At 47.0% G+C, this 19,526-nt stretch overlaps 2 protein-coding genes across 3 annotated transcripts; one reads left to right on the forward strand and one right to left on the reverse strand.

Moving 5' to 3' along the window:
• Nucleotides 1-9,444: 9,444 nt before the first annotated feature.
• Nucleotides 9,445-10,406, forward strand: LOC125506078 (protein TIFY 5). The gene is made up of 2 exons (XM_048670954.2): nucleotides 9,445-9,789; nucleotides 9,903-10,406. The coding sequence occupies exons 1-2, from the start codon at nucleotides 9,547-9,549 to the stop codon at nucleotides 10,176-10,178; spliced, it is 519 nt and encodes a 172-aa protein (XP_048526911.2). The 5' UTR covers nucleotides 9,445-9,546; the 3' UTR covers nucleotides 10,179-10,406.
• Nucleotides 10,407-11,702: 1,296 nt separating this feature from the next.
• On the reverse strand, nucleotides 11,703-16,746 carry WTF9 (Ubiquitin carboxyl-terminal hydrolase family protein). Of its 2 annotated transcripts, XM_087521922.1 has the most exons (3): nucleotides 15,396-16,746; nucleotides 15,219-15,306; nucleotides 11,712-12,437 (listed from the first exon to the last, which is right to left on the reverse strand). In XM_087521922.1, the coding sequence occupies exons 1-3, from the start codon at nucleotides 16,574-16,576 to the stop codon at nucleotides 12,381-12,383; spliced, it is 1,326 nt and encodes a 441-aa protein (XP_087378048.1). In that variant the 5' UTR covers nucleotides 16,577-16,746; the 3' UTR covers nucleotides 11,712-12,380. The 2 variants fall into 2 exon arrangements, 1 of the variants encoding a protein (XP_087378048.1); XR_015602782.1 differs by having other exon boundaries at nucleotides 11,703-14,355; nucleotides 15,219-16,737.
• Nucleotides 16,747-19,526: the final 2,780 nt, after the last annotated feature.

Raw genomic sequence — 19,526 nt, forward strand, 5'->3', positions numbered from 1 at the left:
TTAACCATCTTCTCCATGAGGATTTAGTGCAACTTATTCTAGGAGTTGTTCCTTGGGGATTCTTGTGCTCTTAGTTTCTTCAGTTATTCTATAACTACTCAAAAGTGGAATCACTTTGAGTTTTTCTCAAGTTACTAGAATCATTCCCAGCATTTGCATTTTGTTCCCGGCTTGCACCCGCCTTTGTGCCTTTTTACTATGGTCTGCCTTCTCAGTAATTTTTATTTTAGGATCATCCTCAAAAGTGGGCTTACCCTAGACCCTATCCTTTCTCGATGATAAGAAGAAATCATCCATTGTGTTGTCTTCAACAAGGTAGTCCACATCATCCATTCTAGTATGAGTATGCCATTTCTTCAAGCTCCTTCACGCGATCGTTTGTGATTGCCTCAGGCTGGTGAGAAGAGTTTCAATGATCTCTGAATCAAAAGTAATTCTTTTTGCCACTTAAGGGAATATTTCTGCGAGGCACCTTCTTTAAGATGTCTCGTTATGGTATCATGGCAATTATCTCCTCGCTACTTTGAAACCATGCACCATCTTACTCCAGCGTGGAATTGTTGCCTATCCAATTGAACCTTTGTCATTTACCTCTTTCCATTGCTCCTGATGTGTGTGCTATGTCTCAACTCAAGAGATGTTCTTACGTCTCACTCTGTGAGCTGATCTTGAGTGCTCGATCTTTGAGGAGATCGATTCCTGTAGGGTTTTCCTTTCTTTCTGCCGTCATCATGCTGGATGAAGATCCCGAAAGCAAAGACGTCAAGATCAAGATGACGCAATGAATCAACATCCTTGGGAAGGGCAGTTGGATCGAGAAGACTGCGATAGTTTTGTGACCCCCCCCTTCCTTCTTACCTCACGTCTTGAATCTCGGGCCGAGATTCTTGTTTAGTGGGGGTGAGTTGTCACAGCCCTAGAATTTGATTGCAATTAGTTTCATAAGCATCCTGCATCATGTCTAAATTTCTGAAACTTGAATTGAGGATTGTTGAAACCTCAGAAATCTGATTAAAAGAAGGGCAAGCACCCTTTAAATTGCATTCTGTGAATCCAAAATGCCCTAAAAATAGTTTTGTGAATTTTGGCAAGAGTTATATATCAAACCAAAATTCTGGAACATTTTTAAGGAATTATTTGATCTCTAAATTTAAATCAATAATCTATTTGAATTTGGGGATATATTCATAATATATAATGAATATATTTTCAAAAGCTTTGAAATGTTTTATGTACTTTTGGAATAGTCCAGAGATGTAACATAAAATATCTCAGAATGTTTTGGCACTGTTTGAAATTATTTTGAATTTGAAAACAGTGGCAAAATAAAATGAAAGGGAAACATAACAGAAAAATTAAAAAGAACAAACTTACCTGGTCTCACCTGTGCAGCCCACCAGAGAGCTCAGCCATCCGCTGTAGCACTCGGCCCAGCCCACCTGCGCCCTCCCTGTCGTCTACCTCCTCGAGACAGTAGGACAGGGGCGTGTGCTCGCCGCGCGCCGGCACGCGCCAGCCACCTCCTGCTTGCCGCTTGCCTCCCCGATGCCGCTACGAGCGCCACGACACCCCTGGAGACCCCTCACTCCTCTCCCTCACTCTCTGCTCTCTCCCTCGCCCTCTAGCCTCTTCCCCGAGCGGAGCTCATCGTCGCCGCTCGTCACCACCGGGGCCACCGTGCCCCCGCCGACTCACTAGCGTGCCCATCGGCTCCGCCTCATCACCACACGTCGACAAGCCAACGGCCACGACCTCGGGAGCCCCTCATCGCTGGCATCTTCGTCATCATCAAGCTTCCGCACCGACTACCGCCGCCGTCGATTCGCTTGCTCCAGCTCCTCCCCGACCCCGCCGTGCTTCTCCACCGAGCCGCTGTGAGCTTCTGCTGCGTTTCCCCCTTTTTTCGCTGTTCCCCGCGCCCTCTAGGCCATAGCCCCGCCATGACCGAAAGCTTGCTCGCCGCCATCCATGTCGCTGCCGTGGCGAGAGCCCACGCACGTCGCATCCGAGGACGCTATCGTCCTCAGCACACTCCCAGGAGCCCAGAACTACCGTCCGTTCGACCTCGCATGCACCGTAGCGTCTTAGCTGTCGAGCCCGTACTCCGGCCGCCGCCGCGGGCTCGTCTCCGGCGAGTATAGGCCACCCCGGCCACTGTCGCTCGCCCAGTTGGATGCGGCGCACCTTCAGCTATCCGTAGATGCAAACCACGCGCAAAACCGAGCCCCGTAGCTGTTTTCCGGCGAGTTTCCGCCGTAGTTGAGGTCGCCGCCGGCCGAACTCCGGCAGGCTGACGTGGTCGCTTAGTTAGGCACTAATCACCACTAATCCCTCTCTAACAGACACTGACAGGCGGGCCCCGCAGCGGGTCAAATCCCAGTCAACACGGGATTAACTCCCAGTTAACAGTGAGCCAATGACATGTGGGACCCGGTCGTCAGGTTTGACCTGGTCAGCGTCAGTTGACTCGCTGACGTCATGCTTGCACAATGCTGACGCTATAAATCATTTTCTGGATTTAGGTTTATTCAGGAAATTCCAGAAAATGCCCAAAACTTCTAAAAATCATAGAAATTAATCTATAGCTCCAAATGAAATAATTTATATATGAAAAATTATCAGAAAAATTCAAGGAATCCATCTGTACAATTTTCATGCATGTTTGAACAATGTTTGTCCTCTGTTTTGGACAAAACAAATAAAGGGCATTTAAATAATCATATATGGAGTTGGAATTTGAATCATGTATTCAAACCAACTTCATTTAAATCATAGCTAGATGCATTAGCTCAAATCATAGCATATTGCCATGTCATAATCATGCATCATATTGTGCATTGCATTGCTTATATTCTTTCTGTGTTTGCCGGTGATTGTTCCCCCCGATAGACGTGCTTCCGACGATGAGTTCGATGACACCGATGAAGAGCTATAATATCTTCAGAAGTGTCAGGCAAGCAAAACCCCCTTGTTCATTCCGATACAACCCCACTCTCTCGCTCCTGCTTTTTTTTACTGCATTAGGACAACAGCGATTCAAGTGTTACATGTTGCGGTAGTTGAACCCCTTTCCTCTGCATGACCTGTCATTGCCACAGTAAATAGATGAAACCCACTAGCATGAGTAGGAGTTGTTTGAGCCCTGATGTGCCTACTCATTCATGCTTGTTTGTCATGCCTGCTACTGCTTAGAGTTGAGTCAGGTCCGATTCATCGGGGATGAATTGGAATGTGGTGAACATGTCCTACTGTGTGTGAGCTAAGTGTGTGAACACAATTTGATAAAGGTAGCGGTGAGAGGCCATGTAGGAGTACATGGTGGGTTGTCTCATTGCAGCCGTCCTCAGGAACTGAGTTCTGTGTTTGTGATCCATGAACAGTTACTACCACACATTGGGTTCCGGTAACTCGACCCCTCTCGACTTATTAATCCACTCGATCTTTGTCCAGGAGTTGCAACTAGTTTCTGGTGTTTGTAGGTAGTCTTAGTAGTCTACCAAGTGGCACTCGGTACAGGTGGGCTTGGGACAGACTAGGCACAGTGGCACGGTGTACCAAGTGGCACCCGGATGGTGGGCTTGGGAACCCTGCTCACATCGTTTGGGGCCGTGAGCGACACCCCGGCCGGATCTCCTTGCGGATGGAACCCGAATAGGCGATAAACCTGGACTAGAGACTTGTTGGTTAGTCAGGTCGTGGCCGACTCCCTCACCCGGCTTCCGCTTGAAGGTTGCCGAGGTACATGACGTGTACAGGGCGATAAGTGGCGAGACCGTGTGTGAAGAAGTACACCCCTGCAGGGTTATCATTATCTATTCGAATAGTCGGATTCCTTGGATATGGAAACTTGGACCCCTTGCATAGTTCATAGACAAGTGAAAGTGGATACTCTAAAATGCGCAAGATAAGTGTGAGTGCTATGGATGGCGTTCTCGCAGGGAGACGGGAGCGGATCCATAGTGAAGTATTGTTATGGTGAATATGTGGACTCGTGTGTGCCACCTCAAAAGAGTTACTTGCAGTCGTAGTTCAGGTTAGCCACTGAGTCAAAGCTGGCTTGCTGCAGTTAAACTCCACCACCCCTTTGTTGATACTGATGCATATGTAGCTAGTTCTGATGTAAGTCTTGATGGGTACATTTGTACTCACGTTTGCTTAATTTATGTTTTGCAGAGAGACTTCAGTCTCGCTAGTAGTTCCGCTTGGACTTCAACGTTTAGCTTGTTACCTCAGCTACGATCTTGTGCCCTCGGCAGGATCTGGTAGATAGTCAGGCTTCTCAGCCTTTTTCATTTGTAGATGTCTGTACTCAGACATGTTAAGCTTCCGCGTGTGCTTTGACTTGTATGCTCTGAATGTTGGGTCATGAGACCCATGTTTGTAATATCTCGCTCCTTGGAGCCTAATGAATAAATACTTTGAGTCGTAGAGTTATGTTGTGATGCCATGTTGTATTTACACATATCGAGCATATTGTGTGTATGATTGAAATGCTTGGTATGTGTGGGATCCGACAATCTAGTTGTTTATCCCTGGCAGCCTCTCTTATGGGGAAATGTAGTCTAGTGCTTTCATGAGCCATAGTAGTCCGCTACAGCCCGGTTCACCGGAGTCCTGCTAGCCCAGCACTACTGCTCAGGACACTTGACTGGCCGGCATGTGTTTCACTTCGTTCATGTGTGTGTCCCTTCGGGGAAATGTCACGCGGTGACATCCGGAGTCCTGCCTAGCCTACTACAGCCCGGGTTACCGGAGTCCTGTTAGCCCAGTGCTACAGCCCGGATTTGCACGCTGCTGACCGACATGCTCGAAGTTGATTCATGTATGCCTGTCCCCATGGGTTAGTGCCGCTTTCGGTTCACGACTAGCCATGTCGGCCCGGGTTCTCTGTCATATGGATGCTAGCGACACTATCATATACGTGAGCCAAAAGGCGCAAACGGTCCCGGGCCATGGTAAGGCGACACCCGTGGGAATACCGTGCGTGAGGCCGCAAAGTGATATGAGGTGTTACCGGCTAGATCGATGTGACTTGGAATCGGGGTCCTAACATTTTGGCTCCGTATCTGATCGTTTGGGGGTACATAGGTATATATAGGAGGAAGGAGTACGTCGGTGGAGCAACAGGGGGCCCACAAGGGTGGAGGGCGTGCTTGGGGGGGTAGGCGCGCCCCCTACCTCGTGGCCTCCTCCTTTATTTCTTGACGTAGGGTACAAGTCTCCTGGATCATGTTCGGTGAGAAAATCACGTTCCCGAAGGTTTCATTCCGTTTGGACTCCGTTTGATATTCCTTTTCTGCGAAACTCTGAAATAGGCAAAAAAACAGCAATTCTGGGCTGGGCCTCCGGTTAATAGGTTAGTCCCAAAAATAATATAAAAGTGGATAATAAAGCCCAATAATGTCCAAAACGGTAGATAATATAGCATGGAGCAATCAAAAATTATAGATACGTTGGAGACGTATCACAGTCCGGCATAAAGCTCGGGCGCTAGTGGCGTGCTCCATAGAGCGCATTTTTGGCATTAAGCTCGGCTAAACTCCTTCAACTTTTTTGAACCAATGCGATTTATGACACCTCGGATATAATCCAGCGTTGGAGCTCGGATACAGTCCGGCGTTGGAGCTTGGACATAGTCCGGTGTTGGAGCTCAGATACATTCCCGCGTTGGAACTCGGAAGCAGTCTGGCGTTGGTGCTCGGCTGCAAAAGATACCTCGAATGCAGTCCGGCTTGGGAGCTCGGACGCAAGAGGACGCTGCCGCCCGGGAACAACTTCAAACCGGAGGTGTGGCATAAAAATAATAAGGCATTCATAAAGGCTGAGAACTTAAAGGGGCTCCTCGGATACCCGACGTATAAACTCTTTGGATTTACTTCGACGATTCTCAAGATCGAAGATGGGAAGATTTGTTGAACCAGTTTTCAAGACCGACGACTGAAGATGAAGAACATTTCGAAAGAATCAAGGAGCGTCCCCAACTTGAAGACCGGTTCAGGGGGCTACTGACGGTGTCCTGGACTAGGGGGTACTCACCATGTCATCTCCCAATCAGTTGAACTGGGCCAAGGACCCTCATGGCCGTATGCTCATGGGCCAGTTCGGACAGTCGATGTATACACGAGGAAGATTCCATAAGACTTGGTGATCAAGACAAGGACTCCTCTCCACCGGCGTATTCGACTAGGACTCTTGTTATCCTAGGCCGCTGGTACATTATATAAGCCGAGGCCAGGCTAGGGGGTAGATTATTATGACATTACTCATCATACCTGTAGGGTTTAGACCACAACATACGATCTCGAGGTAGATCAACTTTTGTAACCCCTATACTAATCAAAGTCAATCAAGCAGGAAGTAGGGTATTACCTCCATCAAGAGGGCCGAACCTGGGTAAACATCGTGTCCCCTGTCTCCTGTTATCATCGATCCTTAGACGCACAGTTCGGGACCCCCTATCCGAGATCTGCCGGTTTTGACACCGACAGGGTGCCCCTGTCCACGTATATAAAGGAGGTGGGAGAGAGGCCGGCGGCCAGGAGGGGGCGCTATGGGGGGGTCCTACTTGGACTCCTAGTCCAAGTAGGATTCCCCCCTTTCCTTTCTTCCACCGGAGGGAATAGGAAGGAGAGGGAGAGGGGAAGGGAAAAGGGGCGCCGCCCCCTCCTCCTTGTCCTATTCGGACTCCCAAGGAGGGGGGCGCGCGGCCAACCCCCGCGGGCTTCCCTCTCTCTCCCTTAGGCCCATGTTGGCTCAATACTTCCCCAGGGGGTTCCGGTAACCCCTCGGTACTCCAGAAAAATACCTGAATCACCCGGAACCATTCCGATGTCCGAATACTACCTTACAATATATGAATCCTTATCTCTCGACCGTTTCGAGACTCCTCATCATGTCCGTGATCTCATCCGAGACTCCGAACAAACTTCGGTAACCAAAACACATAACTCTTAATACAAATCGTCATCGAACGTTAAGCGTATGGACCCTACGGGTTCGAGAACTATGTAGACATGACCGAGACACATCTCCGGTCAATAACCAATAGTGGAACCTGGATGCTCATATTGGCTCCTACATATTCTACGAAGATCTTTATCGGCCAAACTGCATAACAACATATGTCATTCTCTTTGTCATCGGTATGTTACTTGCCCGAGATTCGATCGTTGGTATCATCATACCTAGTTCAATCTCGTTACCGGCAAGTCTCTTTACTCGTTCCGTAATGCATCATCCCGCAACTAACTCATTTGTCACATTGCTTGCAAGGCTTATACTGATGTGCATTACCGAGAGGGCCCAGAGATATCTCTCCGATACACGGAATGACAAATCCTAATATTGATCTATGCCAACTCAACAAACACCTTCTGAGACACCTGTAGAGCATCTTTATAATCACCCAGTTATGTTGTGATGTTTGATAGCACAAAAAGTGTTCCTTCAGTATTCGGGAGTTGCATAATCTCATAGTCAGAGAAATATGTATAAGTCATGAAGAAAGCAATAGCAATAAAACTAAACGATCATTATGCTAAGCTAACAAATGGGTCTTGTCCATCACATCATTCTCTAATGATGTGATCATGTTCATCAAATGACAACACATGTCTATGGCCAGGAAACTTAACCATCTTTGATAAACGAGCTAATCAAGTAGAGGCATACTAGGGACACTTTGTTTGTCTACGTATTCAAACATGTACTAAGTTTCCGGTTAATACAATTCTAGCATGAATTATAAACATTTATCATGATATAAGGAAATATAAATAACAATTTTATTATTGCCTCTAGGGCATATTTCCTTCAGTTTGTACTCACCTTTCTTATAGTGAAGTTGTGTGGACCAGTCGGTCCATAGCTGTGGTTTTTTACTCCTCAAGTTGAGGAGGTTTTTCCATGTTAAATCATGTGTAAAATGTGCATGTTGTTTGCCTTATTCCACTACTTACTTGTTAGTTGAAATTGTCCTTAAAGTTCACTACAAGTGAGGGGGTTGCCTAGTGTGCATATTTATCGTGTAGGTGAATTTGTGCATCGCATCTTTGCTGCTTGCCCCAAACAGAGGATACATTTTGAATATCTAGTCTAGTTACTCCATTCCAAATTAATCAAAGTTCTAACTTTACCCGTCTCTACCATCATGAAACTCCATCACTAATGTACTTCCTCCATATCACAAATAAATAATTCATTACCTTTTTGGTTCAAAATTTTAAAGAAAAATGCTTGATCAGCGCCAAAAAATTATCACCCGGTTTTCCACACACACAAAAAAGGTCACCCGGTCATTTTTAAACGGGGGCGCAAGGTTTGCCCCATCATTTCATTAAGAAGGAATAGGGTTTGTTCATTTTACAATCGTTACACATACAACAAGTCACATGGCAATTACTCTCGCACTAGAATTTTCCCTAGTTTCCTCACACCCGCCGTGGTCCAAAGCCGGGCCTTCGTTAGAATGTTATTGAGCAAAATCATCGATGGGGCGCTGTTTTGACGGAAGTCTCTGGAGTTCATTTCGTTCCAAATAATCCAAGAAACAAGTATGGTGAGGGAAGCCATGGCCTTCTTATTTGGGGTGTTTGCGGTGGTTCTATTGGCCCACCATTCCTCCATGGAGCCGTCCGCGTGCGAAGTAGATGCATCCAGGTGGGCAAGCCCTAGCTTCTCAATGACTAAGGTCCTGAGCCTTATGGTGAAGCAACATTTGTAGAAAAGCTGAGACCCCGATTCTTGCTCCCTCTTGCAGAGAGGGCAAAGACCACAATTTGGCCACCCGCGCTTGGCTAACCTATTGGCGGTCCAAATCTGGTCCTGCAAGGCTAACGAGACAAAGAACTTGACCTTTCCTGGCACCCAATCCTTCCAGACTATTTGTTTCATAGAAGAGAATGTCATACCCAGAAATTGCGCCTTGTAGGCGAAGACCGCCGAGTAGAGTCCGTTAGCTCGTGTGCTTCCACACAATGTCGACTTCAGTATGCTCATCAAGATGAAAGTCGATCTAAAGTGAAGTGCATCCTAGGTCTTTAAACTATTTCAAATATGTTACGTAGATCCTTAAATTATAAAAATCGTCATTAGGTTCTCGAAATGCAATATGTGTGTCGCCTAGGTTCTTAAACTGTTTAGAGGCGTCACTTAAGTCCTCGAACTATTTAAAAGATGTCGCATATTTACAGGTTATACTTGGCACTTTTTATTGTTCGATGACCTACATGACACCTCTCTCACGGAATAGTTCAAGGGACCTCTGATATTCTACAATGCTCGGTCTAGCTTCGTCGCTAAATACAGGGGAGCCACGCCCACGCTGTTTGTGAAGCTAGCTGGTGGAAATTCACACACACCGTTGCCGAGAATGAAAATGTGTGTTGGAAGAGCACTCTAGCCAACGCGCCGATGCGTGCAGATTTTCGAGCAATTCGTCACATGCGCAACGGCCTGAACCGCCACGGCCGGCGCCGGTCACACGTAGAATAGATTATATTCCCACGGCGCAAATCGCCGCGCGCGTCGTGTCTTCCACCTATATATATGACCAGCCGGCCGATGCGGCGGTCTGAATCCCTCGATCGGCTTGACGATCGAAGGAGGCGACACATGGCCGGCGGCAGCGACGCCGGCATGGGAGCCTGCGGTGCCGACGGCCTGGAGCTTAGCCTCCGCCTTGGAAGCCCGACGGCGGCCCCCGCCCCGGCGCCGGCGCCGGCACGGAGGAACCTCACAATTGTCTACGACCGGCGCGTGCTGTGCGCCGTCGACGTGGTCGAGCTACAGGTCCGTCAACATGCATGTCCCAAGCGCGACGCACGTTACGTTTACGTACCCCATGAATGAGCGGTGACCATGGCCATGGCCGGCTAATTAGCAGCTAGCCTTGTTGATTGTAGGCAATGGCAATCATATCCATGGCGAACCAGGAAACGACGGGGAGGATCACAGACATGGACGACGCCGGCATCGCGCAAGGGGCTTGCCGCCCCGCTCGCGCGCAGACGAGGGCATCTCCGGATCACGGCTGCATCGAGGCGCCCACGCCGCTCGACGATCAGGGGGGCCTGTCGATGAAGCGCTCGCTGCAGCGGTTCCTCGAGAAGCGCAAGGCGAGGGCCAGCGCCGCGTCGCCGTACGTCGTCCACCGGCCCGCCCGGGCGCCGAGATCTTGATGGCCGAACAGATGATCTGATCGTCCCGCCGACAGACAGGTGTCGCCGGCCGGCAGCGCGTGCGTGCGTGCGTGCGTGCGTGTCGCCGGCAATGGCTAACCCTTTTCCCCATTTCCCCATTTCCTCGCGAATCGCGTGCCCAGGTTGTAACACCGCAATATGCTACCATTTGATATGCCTAACAACATTCTGGTATACCTCCTACAAAGAAGGCGCTTTGCTTCGGTATCGATTTGTTTGAAAAACACGCGAATTGCGGCCTGCGAAATTCGTCGCAAAATCACCGTACGTGAGGCTCCTCCCGGCGTACACGATTGACACACGCAGACGTGGTGCCGGTCCATTAGGATCGAACGCAAAATCGTGTGGTCCGGACGTCCGGTCGTATCCATACGACGCAAAATACGATCAGATCACGAGACGCAAGATTTATCTAGCACGCAAAATACGATCAGACCATGCTTTGAACAACATGTTCATCAGGGAAGCAGAGGCTAGCAGGTGTGCCTCCTGCTCTGTACCACAAAAATGCACACCTGGTCGAATAAGATGGAGTGGCTAGCTAGCAAAGCAGCAAGGTGCAAAGCTTGAGCTTCAGCCTGCAGAGGTGATGTTGCAGTGGAACTTGAGGCTGAGATTAGCACATCGATTCTCTGTCCTCCATCTTCAGTTTGAACAAGCGCACCTAATCCTGTGGGAGCTGGACTGCATTGTTCAGCAAGGATCTTCTATTCCAAGAAGCATCTGAGTAGACCTAGGACAACAAATTTGAAGTCCACATAACCCTGGGGTTTGGGGAGGCTGACAGAGCGGTTTGGGTCGCAACGGAGTTCTTGTTGCCAGCACTTAATGAGAAAATCCTTAATCAATCAAACATGTTTTGTGGGAGGTTATTTTCGAGAACATGCAGAGGAACTGCATGTCAATGCATTAATAAGATAGACAAACGAGTCTGAACAACGCTGCCAAGCAAGGCATGATACGACTGAAGAAATAGAAACTGTACAATGCTGTACCAAAACAAGAGAAAAAAAGTACTACAAGACTTTATAGCATTAACATGGTCAAGTGAGCTACCCGACCAATAGTCATGATCATTCATGCTCGATTTTCTTCGCCCCGGCGCAGCTCTGCTCTATCATGATCGTTCATCTTTTAGGTAACCAGATCTGATCGTCGTCGAAACTTATCACTGTTGTGCACTTGTGCTGGCATCTCAGATCGTCATCACTGTCGAAACTTAATCTGTTATCACTTATCAGCAGCCGCTAGCCTGCGTTGCTTTCCCTGTTCTCGTACCTGTACGCTGTAGCCTATCTAACAGCTAGATTATGAAATATGTTCTATTACGAATATGCGTAGCTAGACCGTGTCAAAGTAATCTTTTGATTCATTGTCTCGCATAATCAATGTTTTGTGAGCTTCAGAGATTAGTAAAAATTCAGAGGTAAAAAAAAATGCTGCCAATCTGCAACCGTGATAGATACAGTAACAGAGTACTTTTCCAGTTAACAAAAGCTTTCATTCATGGCAGCAAGAAAAGCTTGCATTCAGATTACATATATCTGTGCATATGCAACAGGGGGCAGACTCAGAAATACATTTTCATCACTAAAAAAAATTGCATTCTGTGAATTCTCTCTTCTCAACTAAACTGAGACAACCATACCAGCAACAAAAGGTAAAACTAAAGAAACCATTGTTGAAAGATGCTCCATTGCTTCTCTAAGCCGATGAAGTTGTGCTGTTTGCCTCCCTTTGATCATCTGAAGAGCTTGAGTAACAGCAACATCCCAGTTCGCATTCCTGGGGACATGATTAAGATCTATGATGGCTGTTTGAAGGGTGGACCTGTTCACCTTAACTGAACAGAGTGATATCAGCATAGAAGTACAAATTAATGGTTACTAACTTGCTATCTGCCACATGACAACACGGAAAAAATAAATTGAAATCCCACGTGATCGTCGTCGCGAGAACTGGGCCCTCCAGCTTGCTCTTTGTTCCCTCCTCTAGCCCCGAGGAGGCGACGCCAAGGCTCCCTCCTCTCCAGAAAACGCCGTCGCTGTTGAAGAAGCCCACCCTTCTTACCAGAAGGTGACATGCCATGCATGCCTTTCTCAACTTGCAGCTCAACTCCAAAAAAAGTACCATTATATTAACCTCGGATTACCTGCTAAATGCCTTTAAATCACTTGCAGCTCAACTTTCAAGAGAGCAGCGGTCGTCGCATTTTTCCACGGCTTTGACGAAACAGGCCTGCAAACCGCATTATTGGTATTCCCTTCTATCCAACAAAATGCATGTCAACATACACATAACTGCAATGTTGGAAATTCTACACAAAACTTGCTCTCTAAAGAACTCGATAAGCTGAGATAATGGACAATCTATCTCTTGCATGTTTTCAACTATACTTCATGGATATCTTCTTTTTCGAATTAAGGAGCATTGTCCCCAATTTCCATTCATTGTAATAACTGATAAAACAGTATCCTTCAGCAAATTACAGTGCATCACCAGCATAAACGAGCCAACTCCAGCTACTACAGAAAGGCACCAGCACAGGCACAACTACAATACAAAAACTAACTGCAAGACTCCAGCTACTACACGTTTCCCGGCTGAAATACAAAGCAAAACAACCGAAAATCAAGCTCCTACTTAAGCTGCTTCCCTACAGCATGGGAAATTAACCTTCATGGGTATCTGAAAATGCTCTAACTTTTCTGCCTAACAGAGACCCCAAGACGAACTTGCACTGCTCCGTTGAGCCATGGCATCTGCTTGGGTTTCAGGGGATAAGCAATGTGAATTGCTTGTGCTGCATGAACAACCTGAAAAGGAGATCCTGCTTTCCTGCAAAGAGATCATTGGACTTCGAAATACACCACATAAAAGTTAAAATGCTGCTAACGGAAACACGTGGATGATCAGACGTAAGCAGGCTATGAATGATCTCAGGAACAGTTCTAATTTTTTGTACTAAGCTATCTGACCTTAGAAACCAAGGATGTGAGAACCAATCAACCTTAGCAAAGTGGCATAGGAAAAAGAAGTGAAGATCATCCTTCTCTATGCGAACAGTTCTAGAGTTCTGTACTAAGCCTTTTGATCTTAGAAACAAAGGATGTGAGAACCAAGCAGCCTTTGCGAAGTGGCATAGAAAAAAGAGGTGAAGATCATCCTCCTCTATGCAACATCTGGAGCAGAATTTGCTAATATGAGTGGAGAACCTGCCAGCCGTTTTACATAACTGGGCACAGGGCAATGATCTTCCTTGGTAAGGTGAGCCCCATCAAGGAACATCTTCCCTGGAGCACATAACCGGGCACCTAATGCTGATTCAGAAACCACAGCCAAAGAGAAGCACCCTAATAACAACCATTAGATGAACATCGCACAAGCCGATAAGAAATATCTCACTTTTGGCAATTCATTAGCTTTGTATCAAATATGTACAACTGCCACGGCAGAACTGATGGTCGTAGGTGTAGATGTTCATCTAGTAGAGAGTAGACATAAATACTCTGATACGGAAGTACCAATAAACATATCCAGTTCTCATACTTGTCCAGCAACAGATCATTGGAACGTACAATGATAGACTCCATGCTGCCAAGTGCCAACTACGTGGTTCACTTCTCAAAAATAGGTGCCTTGTGATGGATTTTGCAACTTTACGCCTCTATCACATAACCCATATATAGCATTTCTCAGTGAATAATTAAATGCGGCACCAACCGCATGTAACTAGCGGTCCAATTATACACATACAACAAAATATAGGATAATAATATATTGAATTATATGACTAAAATTGTTAAAATTACTAGATGATCCTGAAGGTATAACGTGAGGACCCTATCACTATCATCTGTAAAATCAATAGTATAGTGTTTCATAGCAACTCCTCAAAAGATAACTTGCAGAATACTGAAGCGTCAATGAAAAGATAAAAAGCAAAACCTATGGTGAGATAGTACTGTGATCCAACCACCAGCCAAATTCGCAGCCCATTCAGCCGATTTTACCTATCCTAGCGCACATAATCTTAGTAAATTTTATATGTGGAAAGTAAGTAACTAACTATAGAACAAAGCTATAGTAATTCATGCATGTCTAAGATGGTAGCTTTCACCAGACTAATTTCACCTGCTTGGTTATTCGTCAACTTCTGCAAAAAAAAAACCTCTGCTAAGAAGCATAACAGCAATGTTTTGTTGCACTAGCTAAATACTCGTGCAATGCTACAGATAATATATGCTCGTGCATTGCTAAGAAGTTTTTTTATTGCATGAGTTGGTTAAACGTTTCTGTCATCGTAGTCTCTAACTTTGTGCAGGTAAAAAAAAAAGAGGTATGCATCAACCAAATCAACAACTAAATATGAGATCACGATATGTCTGCCACATAGAATGTATGATAATTGCAGTAACTAATTTCTTGCTGACTTAAGAGGCAATCTCTGAGGGTGAATGGACCACCACCAACTCAGATCTTTATATATGTTTTTGTCAGATATGACGAGTTCGCCTTACCCCAAACAACAACACAGGGCCACACACCAAAACTACACCTTAGAAGGCAGCAACTTCTATTATATCATCAATAATTTATTTATTCTGCACATACCAACGTAATATGATCAAGAAACATATTTATTTTTCCCTTAAAGTTTCGACACCAAGCATTTAAACTGTTGAAGCTTAATTAATATTAAGAAAATATCTTGCCTGTTATTTGCCAGTAGATGTTGCGGCGTTTTCCTAAATGGTTTCCCAATCAAGAATAGCACTTGTACACTTTCTGTTGTTAGTTTTCACTTGTAAGCAGGAAGAAAAGATGTTCACGAAATACATTGGAAAGTCACAACAGCATCCAGTGAACAAGTAAAAGTCATTCGCCAAGCATATTGCGTCATGTATCACCTCACTCGACATCTACCAGAAGAAATTTGGACTAAAGCTATCACCAAGTGTCAGTCAACTAATCTAGAACCTCTAGATGAACACGGTAAATCATAGATACTGCACCAACCTCTTTGCATAGGCGCACAACTCCTTTATTTGCATGCAAATTTGCTGCTTCCAAGGGTAAAGCCCCCTCATTTTTGTTGCAAAAATCCGTAAAAAGCCGTATTGCCCATTTCCTTATTTTCTGATCAGTCAAAAATAATTAACATCCTATGAAGGGATTGCAGCTGAATTTACACCCTTCGAACCCTCACTCTCTTGATCCTCAGGATCCAACTGTGCAGGCTTCCCGCTTCGCCGCCGCCTTATGATCTCCTGTGACTCCTGCATCAACCTGGCATACTTGCTCCGCACCTCCAGCATGGGGTGCTCCTCAATTGATGTGTGTCCCCCAGCCATGTATGCCTCTTTGAGGACAACAAAGCACGTTTTCTCCTTCAACAGTAAGTAGAATATATGCGGGTGCCGCTCAAACACCAGGTGAAACTTCTGTGACAGCCCCAGGTGTGTCCTGAGGCAGAGTAACCGTCGCCTCTCGGCAGAGCATGTCACAAACAGACTGAACAGCTCATGGAGCACCCCAACCGCCCGCTTCTCTGAAACATCGCTACCCCGATGAATGTTGCTGAAGTCCTCATAGGGAGAGATACAAGGCAGCTTCTGGAATCCCTCCATCCAGTCTCCAATCTTCCGCTTCAGCCGAAGACCCTTGGACGGGAACAGCGGGAAGGGCACCTCCTCCGCCGATCCGAACCTCCGTATGGCACCCATTTGAAGCACCGACAGTGGCATTTCTTGATCTTTCCCATCATCGATGAGCCCCAGCTCCTTACCATGGTTCTCATCCTCGGAAAAAACAGCATCTCCAGTGGTCAGAATCCTGAACCCATCCTGCCCAATGTCGAAATCCGGGCGCTTGAAGTAGTCCTCCGGGATGCCGAGGTGCCAGAGCATGCCCTGCGCGACGGTGAGCGGGAGGCGGCGGGCCGGGGACATGAGGATGAGGCGGCGAAGGCGGGAGGTGATGTCGGCGCGGTGGGCGGCGAAGACGTCCCGCTCCTCCTGCTGGAGGCGCGCGGCGGAGGGGGAGAGGCGGAACCATGGGTGGTTGTGCTCGGGCCCGACGGACTCGACGAAGGCCGCGGGGAAGCGGCGCAGGAAGGAGGCGACGCGGCGGTCGGAGGTCTCGAGCGAGCGGCGGAGCTTGGAGACCGCGGAGACGGGGGTCGGCGACGGGGAGAGGAGGCGCGCGAGGGCGGCGAGCGGGCGGAGGTCCCGCGCGTGCGCGAGCACCGGGACGGCGTCGAAGGACGCGTCCTTCTTCCACCGCATCTTCACCTCCACGTACCCCATGGACTGGACGAAGGCGGCGAGCGGGGGCAGGGGCTTGGGCGGCCTCGGCGGGCGCGCGAGGGACCGCATGGCGCGGGGAAAGGGGTTTCCGCGGAGGGGTTTAGGAAGGGGGAGGAGGCCGTCGGCGGTGAAGAGGTGGGGGAAGGCGGAGGTGGAAGAAGGAGGCTAGTAGAACGGACGCCCGTCCTGGCTTCTCATGGGCCAGGCCTTTGGGTCGGAGTCGGGGACCTCTTGACAGCGCTGGGCCTGTGCTCGTGGTGGATTGGTGCTTGCTGAAAATCAACATCTTTTCGTTGCTTCTGACTGCAAAGCTGCTGTCATTGAAGGATTTGGAGGAAATTATGGTGGATTCGTCAAGGAGATTAAGGAGTGGATGAAGACCTTTATGTTGAAACTCGCAACTCGCAAGTTGGCTAGGCATGGGACATGTGTGGTCAGGATACTCTCGTGATCCTATTGTCATTGCTGAAAACATCCCTATTTTCAGTAATAAAGCATGGCTGGTTGTTCCAAAAAAAAGTCATTCTCGCCGTGTTAGGGCATGTACAATGGTGTTATCTTAAAAGTGACATGTAGAATACATGATGAGGTGGAGGAGAGAGAATTCATAAGAAAAGGTTTGTCTTCTCTTATTTAAGATACGACAAGAGATGATCTCTTAACACAATTTGTTTCATCATGTTTTAAGGAATTGCTAGTTATTGAAGATAGGGCTAAGATATAACTCATTGTAGACATATTTTTTTGTCATCTCTAAATTACATGCAAGACTTAAGATAAGACTGCCTTATCAACCATTGTACATGCCCTTAAGCTTGTTGACTTCTTCTTTTCTAAAAAAGTGTTTTTATTAACTCATAATGAAGCATTAAGGAAATACAAAACACCATGAGCATACACTTCACCTCTGCATAGTTAGAATACATACAACCAACATCAACACACATAAAAGATCACGCCGGCAAATAGCGAAGCCATAGAAGACGGACACCATGTATAGACGGATGAAAAAAAAGAGCAATGTTGATCTTGGTCGAGATTTTTTTTTAGGAACATCCTCATCGAGAAGTTGCAACCACCGAAAATTATGTAAACGTGTATAGTCCAGATGCGATATCCACGCGAGTTGTAAACCATGCACAGACCAATAAATAGTATGTCGCGGAGCCATTGATCGTCGAGCGAGAGAAGACGCGACGCCATCGCCGAAATCCCACCTTGAAGACAACCCGACAGTCTCACGCTTTCGTCGCCGGTGTCTGTAGTGATAAATTTAGGCATCCCAAACAACACAACATGAGCTATCATTGTCCCGCCAAGGCCGCGATTTATCACCAGCAAATTGCCACGCACCATCTTCGTAGCGCGACATCTCAAGAAGGATCTCCGCCACCAATCGCTACGCTATGCTCGATCCCTCACCCACCCAGAACAGAGCACCAACAAAACATGGAAGCATCCGCCGGAACATGAACCTACCAACATCCACTGGTCCACCTAACCGATGCAAACTCCAAGACAATGCTCCCAGGAGAGTAAAACAACACCGTTGGCATCATCATATGGGCTGAGATCACCCATACCTAGGGTTTCCTCCAGAGAAACAGGCGGGTAGGCAAGAATTGTATTGACCACTATCGGCCTAGAAAATATCCAAACATGGATTTCGCCGTCCATCTCGTCGCAGACAAACAATACGTACCGAGGCAAGTCGTCCAAGACGAAACCACACCACTACCTCGTGCTTGTGGCCGATTTCACAGGCATTGGATGCGCCGTCGGTGGCCACACACCGAACCGTCGACCGCGGAGGCCTGTTGTCGCGCGCATCGGAGATGCACCATCGAGCCCCAATGTTGCACGATTTTGCTACGCATGCGTCGAGCGGCACCGCATTGAAGGAAATATGCCTGATGCGTCTCCAACGTATCTATAATTTTTTATTGTTTCATGCTATTATATTATCTGTTTTGTATGTTTAATGGGCTTCAATATACCTTTTTATATTATTTTTGGGACTAACCTATTAACCGAAAGCCCAGTGCAAATTGCTATTTTTTTTGCCTATTTCAGTGTTTCGCAGAAAAGGAATATCAAACGGAATCCAAACAGAATCAAATATTCGCGAGGATCTTTTTGGGAACAAACATGATTCAGGAGACTTGGAGTGGACGTCAAGGAAGCAGCGAGGCGGCCACGAGGTAGGAGGGCGCGCCCCCACCCTCGTGGGCCCCTCGCAGCTCCACTGACCTACTTCTTTCGCCTATATATACTCTTATACCCTGAAACCTTCGGGGAGAGCAACGAAACACCTTTTCCACCGCCGCAACCTTCTGTACCCGTGAGATCCCATCTTGGGGCCTTTTCCGGCGATCTGCCGGAGGAGAATTCGATCACGGAGGGCTTCTACATCAACACCATAGCCTCTCCGGTGATGTGTGAGTAGTTTACCACAAACCTTCGGGTCCATAGTTATTAGCTAGATGGCTTCTTCTTCTCCTTCATTGTCATCTCTCTCCTCCTCTTAGCTCCTTCTCCCACACACATTCTTGAATTGGATGGCACGGGCAATAATGTTTGGATGTTTATTTTCCACTTCACATTCCATGTGTTTTTCCCGGGTTTTGAATTGGACTCAAATATGGATTATACTATAGCAATGAAGCCTAAGAGACCACACTTTTGCATGAGTCATGACAAATCCAAACCGAACATAATACAACGATGGATAGCATGTTACACTTAAGAAAGGTGAGTAACACCATGCAAGCATTCAAAAAATGGATAAAGATACACAAGTTGCGTATGTAGATTCAGAAGAAAAAGTGTTATAGGTTTTCCATGTAATGTTGAATCCCGGAAATTACATACTATACACCCCTCCTCTCCGTCTTCCTTAGCAAGTGATGGAGGAAAATTCACAAAGAGTTCAGAGGGTTTTAAAATAGGGGTGATGAGAAAATGAAGAAGACAAATCCACAATTCTACAACGTTGATCGAGAGTTGTGAGCATGAGAAC

The sequence above is a fragment of the Triticum urartu genome, chromosome 5A (genome assembly GCF_056163025.1).
Source record: "Triticum urartu cultivar PI428250 chromosome 5A, HENAU_Tu73, whole genome shotgun sequence".
Lineage (NCBI taxonomy): Eukaryota > Viridiplantae > Streptophyta > Magnoliopsida > Poales > Poaceae > Triticum > Triticum urartu.

Bases quoted from the DNA above. Each gene is read 5' to 3' on its own strand.
- WTF9 (XM_087521922.1), bottom strand. From the start codon at position 16,576: ATGCGGTCCCTCGCGCGCCCGCCGAGGCCGCCCAAGCCCCTGCCCCCG. The intron at 15,307-15,395 runs GGGTGTAAATTC...ACGGCTTTTTAC, and splicing joins CAAGAGAGTGAGGGTTCGAA to GGATTTTTGCAACAAAAATG. The intron at 12,438-15,218 runs GTTGGTGCAGTA...TGCGGTTTGCAG, and splicing joins TTGTGCGCCTATGCAAAGAG to GCCTGTTTCGTCAAAGCCGT.
- LOC125506078 (XM_048670954.2), top strand. From the start codon at position 9,547: ATGACCAGCCGGCCGATGCGGCGGTCTGAATCCCTCGATCGGCTTGAC. The intron at 9,790-9,902 runs GTCCGTCAACAT...TGTTGATTGTAG, and splicing joins TCGACGTGGTCGAGCTACAG to GCAATGGCAATCATATCCAT.